The sequence below is a fragment of the Setaria italica genome, chromosome VII, assembly GCF_000263155.2.
Source record: "Setaria italica strain Yugu1 chromosome VII, Setaria_italica_v2.0, whole genome shotgun sequence".
Lineage (NCBI taxonomy): Eukaryota > Viridiplantae > Streptophyta > Magnoliopsida > Poales > Poaceae > Setaria > Setaria italica.
The window spans coordinates 13173093-13191861 of record NC_028456.1 but is presented as its reverse complement, the minus strand read 5'-3'; the positions used below and the strand labels follow the sequence as shown (position 1 = coordinate 13191861).

Sequence of the window (18769 nt, the reverse complement as noted above, 5' to 3'; positions counted from 1 at the left end):
GTGGGGGGGGGTGGCGGGGGGTGGAGCGCACACGAAGGCGAATGAGAGACATGGTTGGAGGGAAATCCTATAGCTTACACGCCTGTCAATCCCTTAGCGTTGCTGCATGCTGCTTCTCACGACGGCTAGCCTCAGTTGCATCCACCAGTCTATTATTTGAGTGATCGGCCGCTTTAGATCCGAATCGCAGAGCCAGCATGAGGTATGCCCCGGCATCCTAGCTCGGCGATGTCATCGGTCAGCAGACCATAGGTCCATATCATCAGTCGGTTCCCAAATAACAGAGCAAGGTAGCAAACTATTAGCGTAGTTTTTTTTCTCTTCTCGTTACACTGAGAAAAAACATGGTAGTATATATGTATCAAATTCGTTTTATTTGGATAGTTTCGTTCTGAAGTAAGATAAAGAAAAATTATAATAACGTGGGAACATCGGTAAGTTGGAAGGTAAATATTCAGGGTTCAGAATCAGGGCTCCACTAGTTGGTACTCCATTCGTTTCAAATTGTAGGTCGTTTTAATTTTTCTAGATTCTAGACATACACTGTATATAAAGATCAAGTAATAGGAAGTATAAGTAGTATTATTCAAGTAACAAGGCTCGTATGAATGCATTGGGGAGAGTGGAACTTCGCCATGGAGTTCTTCTTGCATACCTTTCCTTTACTTTTCTATATAAAGATCAGGACAGTTGCTGTTGAGTCGATCTCTTTTATGAAACGGGTTTTCTTCCACTTCGATACGTAATACCATAAAGATCCACAACTATTGTTTCTTGAGCCGAGCTGGTAGCTCACAACAATTACTACTACCGTATACTTCTCTATAAATAAATGCATCGTAGCCATCCTTTGTGTGTGCCTATTCCATCTCCCCAACGCAACATATATATTCCTCTTTAGCATAGGGATTCGAATAATTTCTCCCTTGTAGTGATAATACTTTGAGAACGAGAGGCCTCAGGAACCGAGCCATAGCATCATATTACTGAAAAACTCAACTTTTTATTGGAGATTGTACATGATGGTGCGAAGGAAGTGCCCTTTCTAATTTCTAGGTCAATGAGTATTAGCCATCGGGCAAGTTGCCTAACACTGAAAGAATATATAATTAACCAAAAGAGTACAAACATCTGTAGAAAGATCAAGACTCAAACCTAGATTGCTAAATTCATTCGTAAGGATCTAACCAATTGGAACTCCGCTCATTTTGCTTGTAACGAGCATTCATGAGTATGTCGTTTTATTAAACTTGCAGGGGTTTGCTGAAAGTTGAAAGCAAGAATCACGTCTGATTTGGCATGAATCATGACAAAAGCATCATTACAACTGGCTTCATCACCTTGAACATAACTTATGTAGGCAAAGTAAGGAAAAAAAACTTTGTCTGGAGTTGCTACCTACTCAAACTGGTGAGGGAATTGAACAGATCAGTTAATTCAAATCTCACGTAAAACTATATGGTTAGTTTAACTATTCAAATGGTTTTACTGCCCTATACTCACATCCAATTTAATCATATTGTCAGTTGATTAAATTTAGTTCATTCAACTAAATGTGCACATGACATATCTTTTTGTTCATATATGCAAATATTTAGAATGAAGAACTAGTGTCTTATTATTTCTTTACGTGCAGTGGTTGTTTCCTTCTACAAAGAAAGTAGAAACTACTGAACATTCACTGTACCAATTTGTATTGCCAGAGTATGCTAGCTCACGGAAAATTCTGGAGTCATTTGTCCAGTGGTTTGTCTGTTACAGGAGATTTAGTTCAACAGCATTGCTGTCTGCAAAGTAAATGCCACTGACTTCAGGAAATAAATTTCATGATGCTATGCCGGATAACATACTAGGACCCCCCACCAGGGGCGGTCCTGAGATTTGGAAGGCCCGGGGTGAAGGTAAAACTTGAAGCCTTTAATATAATGTTTATAACAAATATATATATATATATATATAATATTATCAATAAATATTTAAATGTATCTAAAAACAATATTCATATCAAATTATTTATACATATTACCTTAAAAGTTTCTTCTAATATTTCTCGATATTTATACCTATCAAATTTACAGTACTAAAATTATTATAAATACCCAATAGTTATAAATCAGTTGAGATTAAATAACTTGTGATAGTAAATTAATAATTAATGGTACGGAGAATTGAGGAATTAGCAATCGAATCACCTGGTCACAGAAGCGAATTGGCACCAACCGTAAGGTCCGCAAGTAACAAGCTGATTGGTCGCCGCGGAGTGGTTAGGAACAGCAATCGCCGGGCCACCGGGTTGTGCGCGCGTGTGTATACAGCGATGAATACCGTACCTGGATGATGGCGCAGACGCAGTCCAACAACCAGTCGTTGATGCACACGACGTGGCGGTGGCCCTGGCGGCGATCAGAGTTTTAATTGCGATTTGGATAATCCTTATGATCCCTGGCGGCGGCCCTTGCTGGCAGCGATCCCCTGGAGGCTCCCTGGACGATGCGTACGAGTTTTGGCGCTGGCCCCCGCGGCAGCCTCCAAAGACGACACGTACGAGTTTTGCCTGGCGGCAGCCCTCTACACGACGTGTACGAGTTGCGTGACTACGTTCAGCGTTCGTTGCTATTCCCATCCTAATCCTAATTCCTAACTCGTTTGACACTTGAACCTAGGGTGGGCCCCTGGGATTTGGGGGCCCAGGGCAAGCCCCCCCCCCCCCCCGGCCAGGGCCGGCCCTGCCCCCACACTACAAAAAGATCAATGCTAGAGGCGTTTGGCATGCACTTCCACGGATTCAAACTAGCGAGGAAATATAACCAATCAATTTATTCAAATTACATATATGGCGTCCATAACTAGTCAGCAGTGACAATTATATATTGTGCAGTTGAATCACCAGGCATTCTATTGCAGCATGTTCTCTCATTTACAATCTTTTACTAAATTGACACAGCATATTCATTTGTTTGCACAGATACTTCAAATCATGTCCTTAGTATTTTTTTTTGTTTCTTTCCCGAAAAATTGAATTTCCCAGTTGCTGCACTGATCGATATGAATCAATGGAGTAGGTTCACACTAAAAGCTCAAAGTCTTTGGACCAATTCCTTGTCAGGCCATGTTTAGTTGCCCAAGTTGGGACCTCCCAACTTGGGAGTTACTGTGCAGCCGAAATTTGGCTTGCCAAATTCTGGAGCTCCAAACTGGTGCCCCCCAAACTTTGCAATGCACTGTTGAATCATTATAGCAGCCACTGTTTCACCATTACAACACAATTCAGCATTGGCCCATGCATGTTGTCCTCAAAAAAATGCACTGAACCAACAAATATGACAACACAATTCATTACTGTTTGAACAACAAAAATTCAACGAAAATATTCTCAAGTGCACCACAAATTATTACAGATTAACAACACCGAAAATTATTACACCGAATCACAAAGTACATAAACAATTTCATGTCCTCAAACACAAATTATTCAAGACCTAGCAAACAAATGTTCAGCAAGCATGTCTCGGAATGCATTCATGCTTGCCATGTCCGCACTCTCCGGCGCAGGCACTGTTTCCGGCTGATCCTGAGTGCCTTCAACAGGCACATAGTTCATGTTGCTATCCACTATACCAAAGTGACTATCAAAGTCACCATTAATCCTAATGAAGTTGTGCAATGCCATGCATGCACATATAATCCGTGTCTGTGTTTCAGGTGGATAGGCCGGGATGTCCAACAATATGCGCCACTTCATTTTCAACACTCCATACGCCCTTTCGATGACATTTCTAAGAGATGAATGGGCATAGTTGAATACCTCCTTCATACCTTGTGGTTCTGGCACGTTTTGAAAGTCTTGGATGTGATACTTGGTCTGGCGGTAAGGAGCTAGGAAGCCGGTGCGGTTTGCGTACCCCGAGTCCACCAAGTAGTATTTCTCTATAGGAACAGTACATACCTGTAAGTTTACAATGGTTGTATTAGAAAACACTAGTGACCTAGAAACAGTTGTGTGTACCTCTAGGTGGCTTTGGGAACTTGTCGCTGTAAGTTGTCATTGCATCGTCAAACACCCTCATGTCATGCACTGAACACGGCCACCCAGCAAGCACAAATGTGAAAACCATATCCAAGTCACAAGCGGCCATGACATTCTGGGTTGTCTTGCCCTTCCTACACATGTGCTGCATAAACTTTGCACTTGGCACTACTACAGGGATGTGAGTGCCATCTATTGCCTCTATGCATCCCTGGAATTCAGGGTAGAACCTATTGTTTTGCAGCCTAGGATGCATTGTTCTAAACTCTGTGTCCCTAGGTTTAATGATGTCGGTTGAGAGGTCTACTAGAGAAGTGAGGACTTTGTAGAATAGCCTATGAACAGTACCTAGTGACCTCTCAAATCTGTCCTCTGCTTGCCTAACAGATTGTGGTGCCCCACATATCCAAAGGAACAATCCTAGAGCCTCAATAGTGCTAGATTTATTTGATGCAGTCAGCCCATACTCAGATGTCAACAAGTCATGCAGCCTATAAAACATGTGGGGGCTCATCCTAAACATGGTGTAGCAGGATGTTTCATTGGCAAGCTTGTTAACTACCCATTGCTCCCCAGTCAATGGTGGATTCCTATAGGGTGCTCTATTGCAATACTTGTCGATATGAATAGCATATTCATACGTACCATAGATAAATGGTGCTTCATCATCGTCTAATACCACCAATTCCCAGAATAGGTCCCACCACTCGGCCAGCAACTTCTCCTCCTCCTCCTGGTCCTCCACCTCCTCCGCTTGGGCACCAAAATGAGCAGGAACATCCTGGGCAGTCCAAAACAACACAGCAAAAGTTAGCACAAAGAAATTGGTAGCCACAATAGTAATTGCTGCTACCTTGAGTCAAATGACACCCATCTGAAGACAGAGGCAATAACTTTAACAACCATCAACCAAACAGCTCTAATGCACTACCATGCTGTTAATAACCATGCTGTTCATATAGGATTAGCCAACACAGGTCATCAAATGTTCATCCTCACAACATAAACAATACCAACACATATTAATTCAACAACAAGACATAACACAAAAGACATGCCAAGCACACACAAAAGACATAGGGTCTGGTTTACACCATAGCAGCATATTTCTTGATCATTGGGAGCCTTGCTTCAACAGGTGTGCACAGGTAGATGTTGCGTAGGTCATCATCCATGCAGATCATGATGACACCATCCCAGAGTTGTCCTTCCATCAGGTGCACTCCAAGCTCTGTCGCTGAATCTGTGACAAGTTTCTGGTCTTGCTTCCTAGCCTCCTCTCGGTGCTGCTTCTTGTCGATCACAACCTCAACCTCCTTCATCTTACCTTCCAGGGCCCTTTGGATAATTGATGTCCTGTGATCGTAACTGGAGTTGAACTTTGTCATGTTGTTGTTCATGTTCCGAACAACAGGCCCCTTGTTCTTCTTGCTGGGGCTTGTAGCAATGCTGCGGAAGCTGCTTGAGCTCCTCTTGCTCCCACTGCTGATTGGGGTGCCACAGCTGCGAGGGGTGCCACAGTCATCATCAGCAGCATCTTCCTCGCCGCTGCTGATGAAGTTGATCTGTCGGCTGACCCCTGGAACAAATGACGTCTCTCCAGTCACTGCTACTCCACAGAACATGCGGTCCAGCTCGTCAATGTATTCTGGCCATCCATCCTTGAGGTCATACCAGTCCGCGTGCCCCTGCATTGCAAATAAAAAGACACAACCATTCAGTAGGCAAGACAGGAACGAAAGGAGTAAACATGCGGTGTTCACATATCACTAACCCTGCTATTGTTGCGCCACCAGTTATCACTAGCAACCATAGAGCCATCTTCTCGGCGCCCCAAGCCTATGCACTGTGTCCGAAGATGTTGGATGAACTGCCAAAGCAACTTCAGCTGCCTGTACTTGTACCCAAATTGCTCGCTGTTCCTGAACTTGCCAGTGGCCGCTTGGAACTTCTCCTGGACATCTTTCCAGCCCCACTTGCTCATGTTCCCGCTCTTGCAGTTGCCCAACTCGATTTGCTGACAGTACAGCTCACAAAACAGCTGTGTATCCTCTTTAGTCCACTTCGCCCTGCTAGGCTCATTCTGTGCACAATGCAATTGAACAAGCAATGCATGAACTCCTATTGACAGTATGCATGACTAAGCAATACAGATTAACAACACCAGGGATAAATGTAATTGAACAACCAATGCATTAAATCATATTGACAGAAACCATCACTAACCAATACATTTCATGCACACCAGGCATAAATCATGATAGAACAAGCAATGAGAGAACTCCAAATGACAGTAACCGTGAGTAAGCAATACAGTTGATGCACACAACGGTTTCATGTACGCGGCACCACATATACAGATCATGGAAGTACAGAGGGGGAGTGGGAACAAGTACCGGATTGAGCTCGGCTGCCCCTGCTGGAGCCGCGCCACGACGCCGGGAACCGCGTGTCCTGGCCGTAGCACGACGCTGACGAGGCAAGGGAGCCGGGGCCTGCTCACCGCTGCCGGAACCATCTCCGGCGGGAGGCCCGACCCGGCTGCTGCCGCCTCCTCCAACTCGGTCGCCGGAGCGAAGGATGCCTTCGTAGTCGTTCATGTTCGGCCACTCGGAGGAGGCATTGAGGTTGAGGCCGGCCATGCCCAGCTGGCTTGGGGTGGGCAAGCTGGACGACAGGGTCTGCTGCGGCCCGGAGGAGAAGTGGTTGTACGCACCGCTTCCGGAGCCTGGCGGCGCCAGGGAGAACAAGTTCCTAGTGGGGTGGCCGCCGTCGTAGTCGGGGACGTTGCCGAAGTCCAAACCCGAAGAGGCATCTCTGTATCCGCCGGCGTTGAAGGGAGCGGGGTTGCCGGATCCGCTGGCGTTGAAGCCCGCGGGGAGTCGGGATCCGGTGGCGGTGAAGCCCGCGGCGAGTCAGGATGATCTGGCGGTGAAGCCCGCGGGGAGTCGGGATCCGCTGGCGGTGAAGCCCGCGGGGAGTCTGGATCCACCGTCGTTGAACTCCGCGCCGTCCCCTTCCTCGTTGAAGTGGTCCATCGCCGCAGCCTGGGTCAACAACGGTGCACCCGGTACCGGACGCGGTGCAGCGGACCGAGTACGTCCTGGATCTGGTGGTGGAAAGGTGGATTGGAGCGGATGCGGCGAGCTCCTGGTGGGGGAGTGGGACAGCGGCTGAGGGGGACAGATCTAGGTGGGGGAGAGGCGACCGCGGCGGGGGAGAGGGGAGCGGCGCGGGGGAGGGGGGAGAGCGGCGGGGAGGGGGCGAGCGGCGCGGGCGAGGGGGAGATCTGCGGGGGAGACGAGAGCGGCGCGGGCGACGGGGATATCGGCGGTGGAGCGGACACCGGCGGGGGGAGAGGGCGAGCAGCGCGGTCAAGGGGGAGAGCGGCGGGGGAGACCACACCGACTGGGGAGAGGGCGAGAGGAGCGGGGGAGGGGCGAGAGCGGCGGGGAGGGGGCGAGCGGCGGGGGAGAGGCGAGCGGCGCGGGGGAGAGGGAGCGTGACTGCGGGCGGTGCTAGGGTTGGGAGTGCGGCCGGTCATCTGCCGCTGGATAAGGTTGCGAATTTTGGGCCGAAATCGGGCCATCCTAAAGGCCGAGTTTGCATCGAAGTTTGCCAGGCCGTTTACTTCAAAACTCCCAAAAGGAGGCCCAAACACTGTACAAAGTCCGATTCGGACCTCATCTAAACAAGGCCTCAGTTGCAGGAGGCTTTAGTTCAACATCATTGAAGTCCATGAAGAATTTGCTGGTGACTCCAACAACTTGAGGATGCAATGCCAGATAACATATTGTGGCTGCACCCTGCATCGTGCATAAAGATCAATGCTAAGTCACGGGTAGAGTTAGAGCAATTGGAAATATCACACAACTACATAAATTTCTAAGTTTGGCAAGGAAACTTCATTCAATTGCTAGGATGGTAGAATAAGTTAATTCTTGTTTTTTTTTCCATTCTAGCTTGGCTTGTGAATGAAAAATTCAAAGCACTCCTAGTTTGCTATGCCTAAGGTCACCAAATATATCATAAAAATACCCCTCCCCCACTTTTCTAGACATACAGTACAACCTCTATTTTGCCTGAGGAAAAACCCAAGAAAATTAGTGAAAATATGAAAAGAGTGACCATCCCGTGCTCGTCTTCTATTTATCCCTAGTACATTATTAATTCCTGCCAGTAAGGATTCCATATATACACGCGACCTAGCAGTAAACATGTAAAATCATTATATCATGCTAATAATATCAGTTACGTTAGACCCAATTGTATCCTCTGTGGGCCTGTATCCAATTTTTATAGCCAGATACATACGGTACCTAAAGAGTATTCACATATCTGATCATGCATTGTTCGCTAATCAATTATTTAGATGGTTATGTTTTTGATAAATTGAAAGAATTGCATTGTATGCGCATAGATCAGTTTTAAAAGTTTGCACACTTAAAAGACTACTGGTCGCAGGGCAGGATATTGGAACTACGATATCGTAATATAATTCTCGGCATTGGGTCGGTGATATAAATTTCTATGATTCTTCAAAGTAAAATAACAATGCTTTTAAGGTACTAGTGGTACTTGCAGGTACTTTTCTTTCTTATCCTTTTAAAAAAGAATTAAATAGATTTACACAATATTAAAAGGGCATCATAGGAACTTCTCACTATTTTTTACTTGGTCCCACCAAATTACTACTTCTTGGTACTTCTCTTAGGTATTTCATGGTACTTCCTTTGTTTCCACCGTTCGATTTCGCCGGATGGACGGCTCTCATTTTTTTCAAGCACTCTAAAATTTATAAAATAACAAAATTAAAATTTTAATATAAGAAAAATGAACACTGCAACTTATTTTCTATGGAGAGAATAAAACATCACTGCAGTCTTACTTTTTCAACCCTTCTAAATACAAGTTTAGTAAGCGGAGAAAGGATATCTGAAATGAACATAAAAAGAATAGAAATGAACTCCATGTACAGGGTACAGCATTAAGTCAAACTCATTATGACCATATTTTAGAGACTATATATAATTAAGTCAAATCAACCCAGGAAATACCCTCACAAACATTTCCTGCACAAAACCAGACAACAACGTCTTTACACTGATCGTAACTGTCAGCACAAGAATGTCAAGGAGGATATGCTCCATCCTCCAGTATTGATGTACAACTTTGGTTATTAAATTTAAGACTAATTTTGCCGGTTAACTTTGTAGAAATGTCCAACATCCGCAAGATCAACCCTCTGGGACATACATCAGACTTCCTGGTGCCATACATCCAAATAGATATACAGTGCTCTTCATCAAGTCCAAAACGAAACAACTATTTAACCAGATAAACAGTAAATGTTTTTTCTTTGGACCAGAAAATGAAATATATTAATATTCAATGATATAGTAAATGTTCTTCCTTTGGAGTTGGTGCCATAATAATTCATACTACCGTAGCCAATGCTCCTCTGTCAGTCGACAATACTTTACTATATATTATATATACATATCCAAGGAGTCGTGCCTGAATGCCTATTTGCTCATTGTATTGTAGCATTTTGCTGTTTCATGGTTGCTAGAATAATTTTCTTCCATTGACATACAGAGAATTTTATGGGAATGAGAGGTCTCGGAAGGCTAGTTGCACCATGTACACCTGTTATTGTGAACCTTCTAGTAGGGATAGCCAGGGTTGCTGTTACCATATCTCTCTTTTTCCATGAACTCATCTGCCTGACGTCCTGATGGTGCAGAATCGTAAGAACTAGTTTCCATGTTAGTTCAGACTGATTATGGGCCTGCAAAGCCCTATGTAGAATGAATTAGAGAACGGAAGAAAAGCCCGAGCTTTACCTATGATGCACTAATTGCCTATGAATATAAAAATACTCATCTCATTAGCTCTTTTTAACTATCTCATTAGTATTTGAAAGAACCTTCTTGCCTATGAATTAGTATAATGATTGGTCAACAACTGATATTTTGCTACCACTAAAACAAGAAAGAGATTATCTCAATTATAAAATTAAGACGATGTCTGAAGAATGGAATTTTAAAAATGAATAATTCACTACGCCAAAAATGATTTGTACTGGCACATCAAAATTAGTGTGTTGTCGGGCAAAATTAGCACCCGCCGGCACAAAGATGATCGGGACCGCCGGGCTAGTGCCCGCCAGCACAGTTTTAGTGATGGCTTATCTTCTCACAATATTCATTAATTTTAAAGTTTGATTGTGTCAACGTTTGATGCATGTTAATTTATTCATATGGTACCACCTTAGTATCGTTATACTCTTGCACATTGTTCATTTACCCGTCGGATACCTCGATAGTGAGATATAGTGTATGCTATAGTATATATCGATCTATGTGGTTTTTTCTTTTTCCAGGGGTTAAGTTTACCATCATCTCCGTCCTACCGTAATGAATGGTGCCAATGCAGCTCTCCTGATCTCAATTTGGGGGTGGGGGTGGGGGCCGCAAGTACCTCTGCATTTGCATCAAAACTTCGAACTGCCAATCGGATACATCCAATGGATTTCTCTGTGAGGAACCTCCGAGTTACGCCATTTAATCAAGTCATCAACCTTTGATCAACTCAACTAAATAAGAACAATTCTAGTCCTCCTTAAGATGGTGTCATGAGCATTGCCCAGGATTTATACCCACCTCACAAGCACAAACAATATAAACATCATTACGATATAGCAATCCATACATAGTCCATCACATTACAGTAACAAGTTCATAGAGTTTGCAACGGAAAGTTCTATCCTCACGCTCATACGATACAACACAATAAGAAGGTTAACACTATATATGATGATAATACCCTTCCTATAGCCATGGCCATCACTTCTTACCCGCACCTCCGCCCGCGGGGAAGAAGTACCCAAAGACGACCTTCGGCTGTGGATCACCTGCAACAACTTAATGGCGCATCATGAATACAAAAGGTACTCAACAGTTCTTATCCAAATATGGGTATATAGTTTCCCAACTCTCAAGGAGAATGCATTTGGTTAAGTAGCAAGGAATGGTATTGGTAAATAAATTTGTATAAAAAAACATCTACATTTCATCAAGTTATAATACGTAAAGACATGTGATTCTATGATCTCTAAGTCAAGCATCAAGTAATTGCGATACGTAAATGTGATCATGACATGAGCTCAATCTTCCATGAACTACATTCGGTAACTCTATGTTAAAGTCCAAGTACATGAGCGTGCTCTTTGACTGGGAGCGCGACTATTGCAATAGATCGTAACCCTGCAGGGGTGTACAAATTTTCTCACACGAGACACAAGACCAACGACCATAACCCCGGCCGAGGATAAGTGTTGATTCATGCCCCCGACCATTCACATACCCACACTCAGCTATAAACGAACAGTTGGAATGGATAGATGCACCGGACACGGACGATCACACCTCATCTCATCCTGCACCGAATCCGGTCAAGGCAAGGTGCGACTTATGCAACTTGACTTGCCATTCCCATATTAAGCATGTGGTTTATATGCATTAGTGCTCAAGTATCACAGTGATGACGACCGGGCCTTAACCACTTAAACAAGACTAAGTCAAGTGAGCTCCAATCTCAACATGACCCTACCATTCTTGCTCAAGTTCAATTCATCATTCATAGTTGCTCAATTTTAATCCATTCATAGCTAACCAAGTATTATTTAACAAGTATCCTATAACTCGCGAGTGGTGGTGACCTTGCCACTTCTCGACTTCTACCGAAGCTAAGCATGGATAAGCAATTCAAATTCGTGACACCTACACAAGCATACTCGCCTAGAAGGAGTTGTCTAGATCAAAGATGGATAATGCATCAAGTAGGAGCTAAGCATACATAGTTATTAACTCACGTGCATGCAAAACACATATACATCATTGATCCAAAATAGGTTAAGAGATACTTAGGTGCTTGCCTTGATTCACAAAGGAAGCTTCGTTGACGACAGGCTCCGGCTCGAGCTCACCCTCCTCTTGCTCCAACGATTCGACCTCTACATGAGTGCAATGATGCTTGATAAGTAAATATGCCATGAATAATTGCAATGGTACGAGTATGACATGATTAAGCTTGTTTTAGCATTGTTAGATAATCATATAAAGGTTTGGTTATAGCATGTATAAGTAGGTGTTACTAGTGCAAAAGTATAGGTGCTGGAATCGTGAGGGGCGGACCGTCTCCCTCAGATTGGCGGACTGTCCGCAGTACAAAATTTAGCCGACTCAAGTTTTGTGCAGAGGCTTTGGTGAGTTAGTTTTTGAATAGCAGACTGTCCGTGGTTGAGGGGCGGACCGTCCACCGTACAAAAGTACCTAGGGACATGTTTTTGCATAGGCTCTGGTGGTTTCACGGGTGGGAGACGGTGTGCCACACCGGCGAGCTCGACAGCGGCGACTCCGGCCACGATTTTGGATGGGGTTTGTTTTTATGTTTCTTGGGAGTGCCTAGAGTCCATCCCAAAAGGTGGATTCGACATGCATCAAGGTTTGGAAGCTCTATGATTTGGCTTTAAAGAGGTTCAAGAACTTGAATCCCTAAGCAGTGGGGATGGATCGGGGATGGAGATAGCTCACGGGTGACGAGCAATACTCCAGTGAGGGGCCGCAGGTTGGCGTAGGGCGGCGTTGGGGAAGCTTGAGCTCGTCCTTGACCTTGAACTTGGAGGAGATGAAGGAGATGGAGGAAGAAGGCTTGGGGAAGCTTCTTGCTAGTCCAAGGAAGAAGATGAAGTTGGGGTGGTGCTACTCGCCGGCATCGAGCTTCGGTAGTCCTCTGGCGAGGTTGAAGGTATCCAACGGAGGGAGCTACAGGGGCTCCTCCTTGGCTTGGGGTGGGAGAGAGAGGATGTTTTGGGAGAAATGAGAGTGGGCCAGCTGAGAGAGGCTCAGCTCGGGCTGTCATGTGGGGCCATGGGGTGTACGTGGCGCGCGAGTTCTGCGACCTCGACACGCACCAGCTCAGTTGAACTATTCTACGGCCTGTTCGCTTCAGCTTATTCAGCCGGCTTATCAGCCACCAAACAGTATTTTTCTCTCACAACAAATCAGCCGTTTCAGCTTTTCAGCTGGCTTATAAGCTGAAGCGAACAGGCTCCTAGTTTTGAGGAGGTGAGTTCTGTGGAGTCACGGACTGTCCGCGCTGGAAGACGAAACAGGGTTTTGAACTATTCTGGTTGACTAAAGTCAGATGTGCTTATGTGTACGGTGGACCATCTGGAGTCGAGTGGCGGACCGTCTGCCCGTGCAAAGAGAACCGAGCTTAACCCTATAATTTACAAGTTTTTAAGCATAACTTAATCAAGATTAATGCTTAATGATGCTCATGATGACATGCTTTACCACGAAGCTTAAAAGGGGCTGGTACATTCTAAATTCCCAAATGTAATTGGCATGACCTATGTTATTTTGCCTCTATACCAACTATTTGTTGTACCACCTATTGCGCACATGGATCATCGTGTATCCTGTATTCCTGTATAACCTTGCTCTGTTTCATCGGCAATCTGTTACTGTTCTAGTAAATGTAGACAATAAATCTTTTAGTTTGGCCGGTCTTTCAAAATAACCCATGGATATTTTGAATTAGAATCGTGTCCTTTTAGGTACCAAAATAATTTTCCTTTGAGGCTGAAATGTCAAACAGACTTATATTAATGAGTAGCTGACGATTAAATTGCCCCAGCTCACCCGGAGAAAAAAGTGTAGTGTAGTACTACTACTTATTATTTCCATCGCCTCTCTACAAAACCCTTATACATACATCGTAGTAATCATGTGTGTTCCTTTCCTGTTTCCATTGAAACATCTTGATATTTTAGCCAAGCTTATTGACTAGAATAATTTTGTCAATTGTTCTATAGCATATACTAGTGGCCACTGACAGTAAGAATAAGATTTTACTCACTCAAGAACTTTGAAAGCAAATACATCCTGAGGCAGCACAATGCTTACATATAAATTCAGTAGTTGATGCAACAACCATGAATAAGGCATTCCTAACTAACCATAACTTTGAAAGACAGAAAAGTAATATATAAAAAAACATTTTATTCATAACGTCGTAAATAGGTTAAGAGTTGCAAGAATTCGAAATTAGCAATGAAATAAATCCAATCGCTTTATTCAAATTCTATATAGGTGGCATAAACACCATTTAGTTCCAACTCTCTTCCAATAATTTTTATACCACCTATTGTATACCTGGGTAACATTGTATCCCATGTAACCATGTACTCATTCATTTGGAATCTAGGTTTTGTGCTATACACTTTTTGTACAAACATGTGAAGACATTACAGTTCCTCTACATGGTTTTCTTTTTGGAAATAATACTACACATGTCTTATACGAATTTGTATCAGCGGAGTAGGCTCATACTAAAATCCCAGAGTCTTTTGGCCAGCTCCTTGTCGATGGCATGAGATTTTAATTGAACCATACTGCAATCCACAAAGTAATTGCCCGTGACTCCCGCAACCTGAGGATGCAATGCCAGATAACACACTGTGGCGGCACCTTGCAAAAGGATTAAATAGTGCTTCCATGGATTTATAAGATTGTTCAAGAGATTGCAATCAGGCACCGAAACAGGAGCACAAGTTTTTTCTTCTTCTTCTTCTTTTTTGTTGACATAGATATGGTGTATCAACATCAAGCATTATAGCGGTAGTGTAAGTTAATTCATCTAAATACTGAAGTTAGTGATACTGCTAAATGCAAGCAGAGATCCATGAGAGATTCATTACTGCTAGCTCAGATTATGACTGTTAAATAACTCATGGTTTGCAGCACCATTAGTTCTGTAAACATGAAAAGCATATGCAACTTTTGTATCAAACAATTTCTAATACTTCTTATGATAAAGTCATCACACATCCAGGTCTGTGCGCCACTTAAACTAAAAGTTGAAACTGGCAGACAATGTACACTTAAGGCTGGAGCCAGGACCATATAATCCAAACTATAATATGTAGACAGGAGAACGTACATTCTCAACTTTAGGTTGGTTATATAAATGTTACGAATGCCAATGTTTGTGCCTAGCAAATTGCACCCAATTCAACGCATCTGCATTTGTTTATAAAGGAATAGAACATGATCACAGACTTACTTGTTCAACACCTTTAAGTACAAATTTACCGAGTGAGGAAAGAAGACCTGAAATAAAGATAACAAGGGAGAAAGGTAGCAGTTTAGCTTCCAGGTAAGAGTACAAATTAACTCTGAAACAATGGATGTGCACAGTAAAATAAGTTGATCCCACAGAGAAAATATGACAATTTGCCTTGACAAAACTTTTTTCGACATTAATTTTAATTATTCCAAAGCAAAATATCATCATGTCGGTATATGTGCACATAATAAAAGAAAGTTCTTGAAATACTTAATGTAATTGAAAGAAACAGGGCATTCTCAATATAATAAGGGTACGCCTTTTCACTAGGTTACAAGTAGAGCTTTTACATTTGCACCAAACTATAAGAGCAAATACCTCTAATAGCTTATCCAGAGTACAAATACTGACCAGATATAATACATCAAGTGAATATTCATAATTATTGAGTGAGTTAACCATGCAAATCAGTTAAGGGGACCATTTAGTCTGATATATCCCCACCATTTAAGAAACCCCAGTAGCGTGCAATGTTGGTGACAACAGCTCCAGGATGAAGGGAGTTGATAACTACCTTTGCATCTTGTTCCTGTACCATAGAAATAGTTAATGTCAATCAAGTATGTAAAGCTATTAAAAGATGGTGCTATCTCAAATCTGTCCCATTTTGGTGTTTCCACACAAAAGAGTTTATGACAACTATTATCAAACAGGACAAAGAGTCAGTAACCCGGTCTTGCTGGTAGTTACCTTACTTCAACGCCAAGTTAGACGGGTCAGTAATATAGGAAGCTTATCTCTAAATATGGAAGCCTATCATATCCCTATAATTAGGGAAGAGTCTAGAATCTTCATATTGAAAAGGTTGACTATAAATATGATTGTGGTCTCATGTTAGCATTTATAAGCAGTAAAAAGTGGAAACCCTAGTCTCCAGGGAGCAACACAGAAATGGATTTAATTCTCTAGTCATTCTTGGAGCATGGACCCTCTGGAAACACCGAAATGCTTGTGTCTTCAACGGGTCTGCTCCTAGTCTCCAGGAGCCCTTCAGGCCTTCAAAGATGAGTCCCACCTATGGCAAATAGCTGGGGCCAAGGGGCTTGCTGCCCTGGACCTAGGAAGGGTGCTGTTGTAGTGTTGGAAGTGTTTTATCTTGGTCAGGTCTTAGCTGTTTTTCATCTATGTAAGAGTCTTGTCTAAAAAACCCTCATCCCTCACTCTAGTCCAAGGTGTGGGGATGATTTTTGTAATTGGACCATCTATTCTCTCTTAATACAAATATACGCAGCTCTCCTACGTGTTCAAGAAAAAAAAGGGAAACCCTAAATCCTTCTCTCTTCCTGTCTTGCTGTCTGCCACCTCTCAACTGCCTCTGCCAGTCACCTCCTCCACTCCACCCCCCCCCCCCCCCCCCCACACACACACACACACCAATAAAAACAAGCCCATAACAGAAACACCGGAAGCATGTCCAGCTTAATCGTTTGAAGGAAAAAACAAAAAAAGAGAATGCAATATGTTGGCAAGCTTGGACTGGCCATAAGCTAATATGCTGTTATAGCTGTCAACAAAGACAAAATTGAAATTCCCTGTGATGTATCAAAGCAAAAGACTTATTTATTTCCCGTGATGAAGTTTTGGAATAAATTCAAGTTCGAATGAATCATATAACATGTTAAAAGTGATGAACATGGAAAATGAAAGAATGATTGTAGTATAAGTGGAAACAGCTCCCAGACTTATCATTGATCTTATCAAAACGAATTCCTTCTCGATATGGATGCTTGTAGCTGTCAGAAGCAACTATCACAACCCTTCCTTCTATGCCACTCTCTTTAGCCGTAACATTGTTCTTCCCAAGCAAAAGATCAGTCAGTAGAAAATGTCCTGCAGAACAGGACAGTTACTTTATGATGTCTGAAATTTTGCATTAACTAAGAATCATGGGTTACTACGTCCAATAAATCTAACCAGTACATACAAATGTCATTTTTTAATGTTGCATATATTTTAATTTGTTCCTTCAAATAACTGAAACTGTAGTAATTTGCTTTTCTCCTTGAGAAAAAAAATCTGGGTACAATATTTTACTCTTTGATTTCATACAAAAGCTATATAAGAGAGTAGCACCACAATGGTGCCATAACAAGGTGATTCGTTGCAAAATGCAGCTCAATGCCATCCTCTGAAAGCTTGAAAGGAACAAATGCAATCCCTGCATTATTACTTGAAACAGAGAGGAATTGAATCATCCATTTTGTATAGTACCAAAAAGTGTTGAATACAATATGTTTTGTAACATATGTGTAAAAGAGTTAGTTAAATAAACAGTTTCTTAGTGCTAGTTGTGCATGTAGAATTGGGATCCAAATCTCTAGGATTTAGTTAAAGATTGAACATGATCCTAAATTTCACAGAGCAATCTTCCCTACAAACTGGCCCTTAGATCACAACATATCATTAATGTTGTGACATTCCACAGCGACATTAAGATTTCCTGCAATGGATTGACCATCAGAATACAGCGTAATTAATAGCGGTTACTTCTGATGTTTTAGTTATGCACCTATACTCACATAAGAATGTTCAGTGGGAGGTCCAGCACATTAAACTTCTCGACTAATCTTCTCACTGATGACATTGAGCTAAGGTCAAGCTCAAGCATCTCAATCTTGGCCTTGGGGACTTGTTCCACAATCTTCTCCCTCACCTGCGAGCCGGTGGACAGATTCCTCACCCCCATCACGACATGCACGCCACGCAGCGCAAGAACTCGGCATGTTTCAGCTCCAATCCCACTGGACGCACCTGTAAGTAGCACAAATTCAATAGCAGAGTAAGAACTGGAGAACAACTAAATCCTGAAAAAATTGCATACAGAAAATGAACTCCGGACCTGTCCTGAACTCCTGATATATTTTCCTCAGAGTGCTAGTACTAATACAGTGAGCTAAAGGCAAGAAGCGACTAGGAGTGGTAATTGATTAATTAGTCAATAATCAGGGGAGGGACAAATCAAGTGCCACGGAATCGGAGAGCAGGTACGGCTATTGAGAGAGACTGAGTGCACTTGGTTGCGAAGGCATGCGAGGAGAGGGAGGGAGCAGAAGGTTACCGGTGACGATGGCGACGAGGCCGGAACCGTCGATGCCGGCGGTGACCTCCTCCGCCGTAGACGACGGCGAGAACCCCGATGGGCTCATTCTCCGCCGAAGTAGGCCCCACATCGTAGTCCCAGTAGGTGGGAGAGCAGGGCAGGGGAAGTTTGGACTTCGGAGTTTTTTTTTTATGCTCATCTTTGGAGTTTGGACCTGATCTCTCAAACCAATGGTGTTCTTCCTCCAAAGTCCAGACTCAATGATAGTCTCCAAACCATAAGTTTAACATTAGTTTTTTTTGTTAATATATTTATAATACATGTAAATATATACTGTTGTAGAACTACATTCATACGGATATATTAATTAGGTTCGAACACACACAACAAACAAAAGAATAATATGTATAAATTTAAAATAGTTGACTTTAGTAAATGTTATTTATTTGTCATGGGAGCAGTACCTTTCTGATATGCAAACAGCCGAACACAAAACCCACAACTAG

General features: G+C 43.0%; 2 protein-coding genes across 8 annotated transcripts; both read right to left on the bottom strand.

Annotated features, from left to right (window-relative positions):
* Window positions 1-3472: 3472 nt before the first annotated feature.
* LOC105914750 lies at window positions 3473-6669 on the bottom strand. Its single transcript, XM_012847399.1, has 5 exons — window positions 6531-6669; window positions 5802-6148; window positions 5122-5715; window positions 4707-4808; window positions 3473-3946 (listed from the first exon to the last, which is right to left on the bottom strand). The coding sequence occupies exons 1-5, from the start codon at window positions 6667-6669 to the stop codon at window positions 3473-3475; spliced, it is 1656 nt and encodes a 551-aa protein (XP_012702853.1).
* Window positions 6670-14154: 7485 nt separating this feature from the next.
* Window positions 14155-18478, bottom strand: LOC101780622 (short-chain dehydrogenase TIC 32, chloroplastic). 7 transcript variants are annotated; one of them, XR_002678517.1, is made up of 5 exons: window positions 18282-18478; window positions 17743-17974; window positions 15668-15752; window positions 15161-15207; window positions 14155-14527 (listed from the first exon to the last, which is right to left on the bottom strand). XR_002678517.1 is itself a non-coding variant. In XM_022828285.1 (3 exons), the coding sequence occupies exons 1-3, from the start codon at window positions 18460-18462 to the stop codon at window positions 15734-15736; spliced, it is 432 nt and encodes a 143-aa protein (XP_022684020.1). In that variant the 5' UTR covers window positions 18463-18478; the 3' UTR covers window positions 14155-15733. The 7 variants fall into 7 exon arrangements, 3 of the variants coding, with proteins under 3 accessions (XP_022684020.1, XP_022684022.1, XP_022684023.1); XR_002678518.1 differs by having other exon boundaries at window positions 14155-14489; XR_002678516.1 differs by having other exon boundaries at window positions 14155-14565; window positions 15161-15752.
* Window positions 18479-18769: the final 291 nt, after the last annotated feature.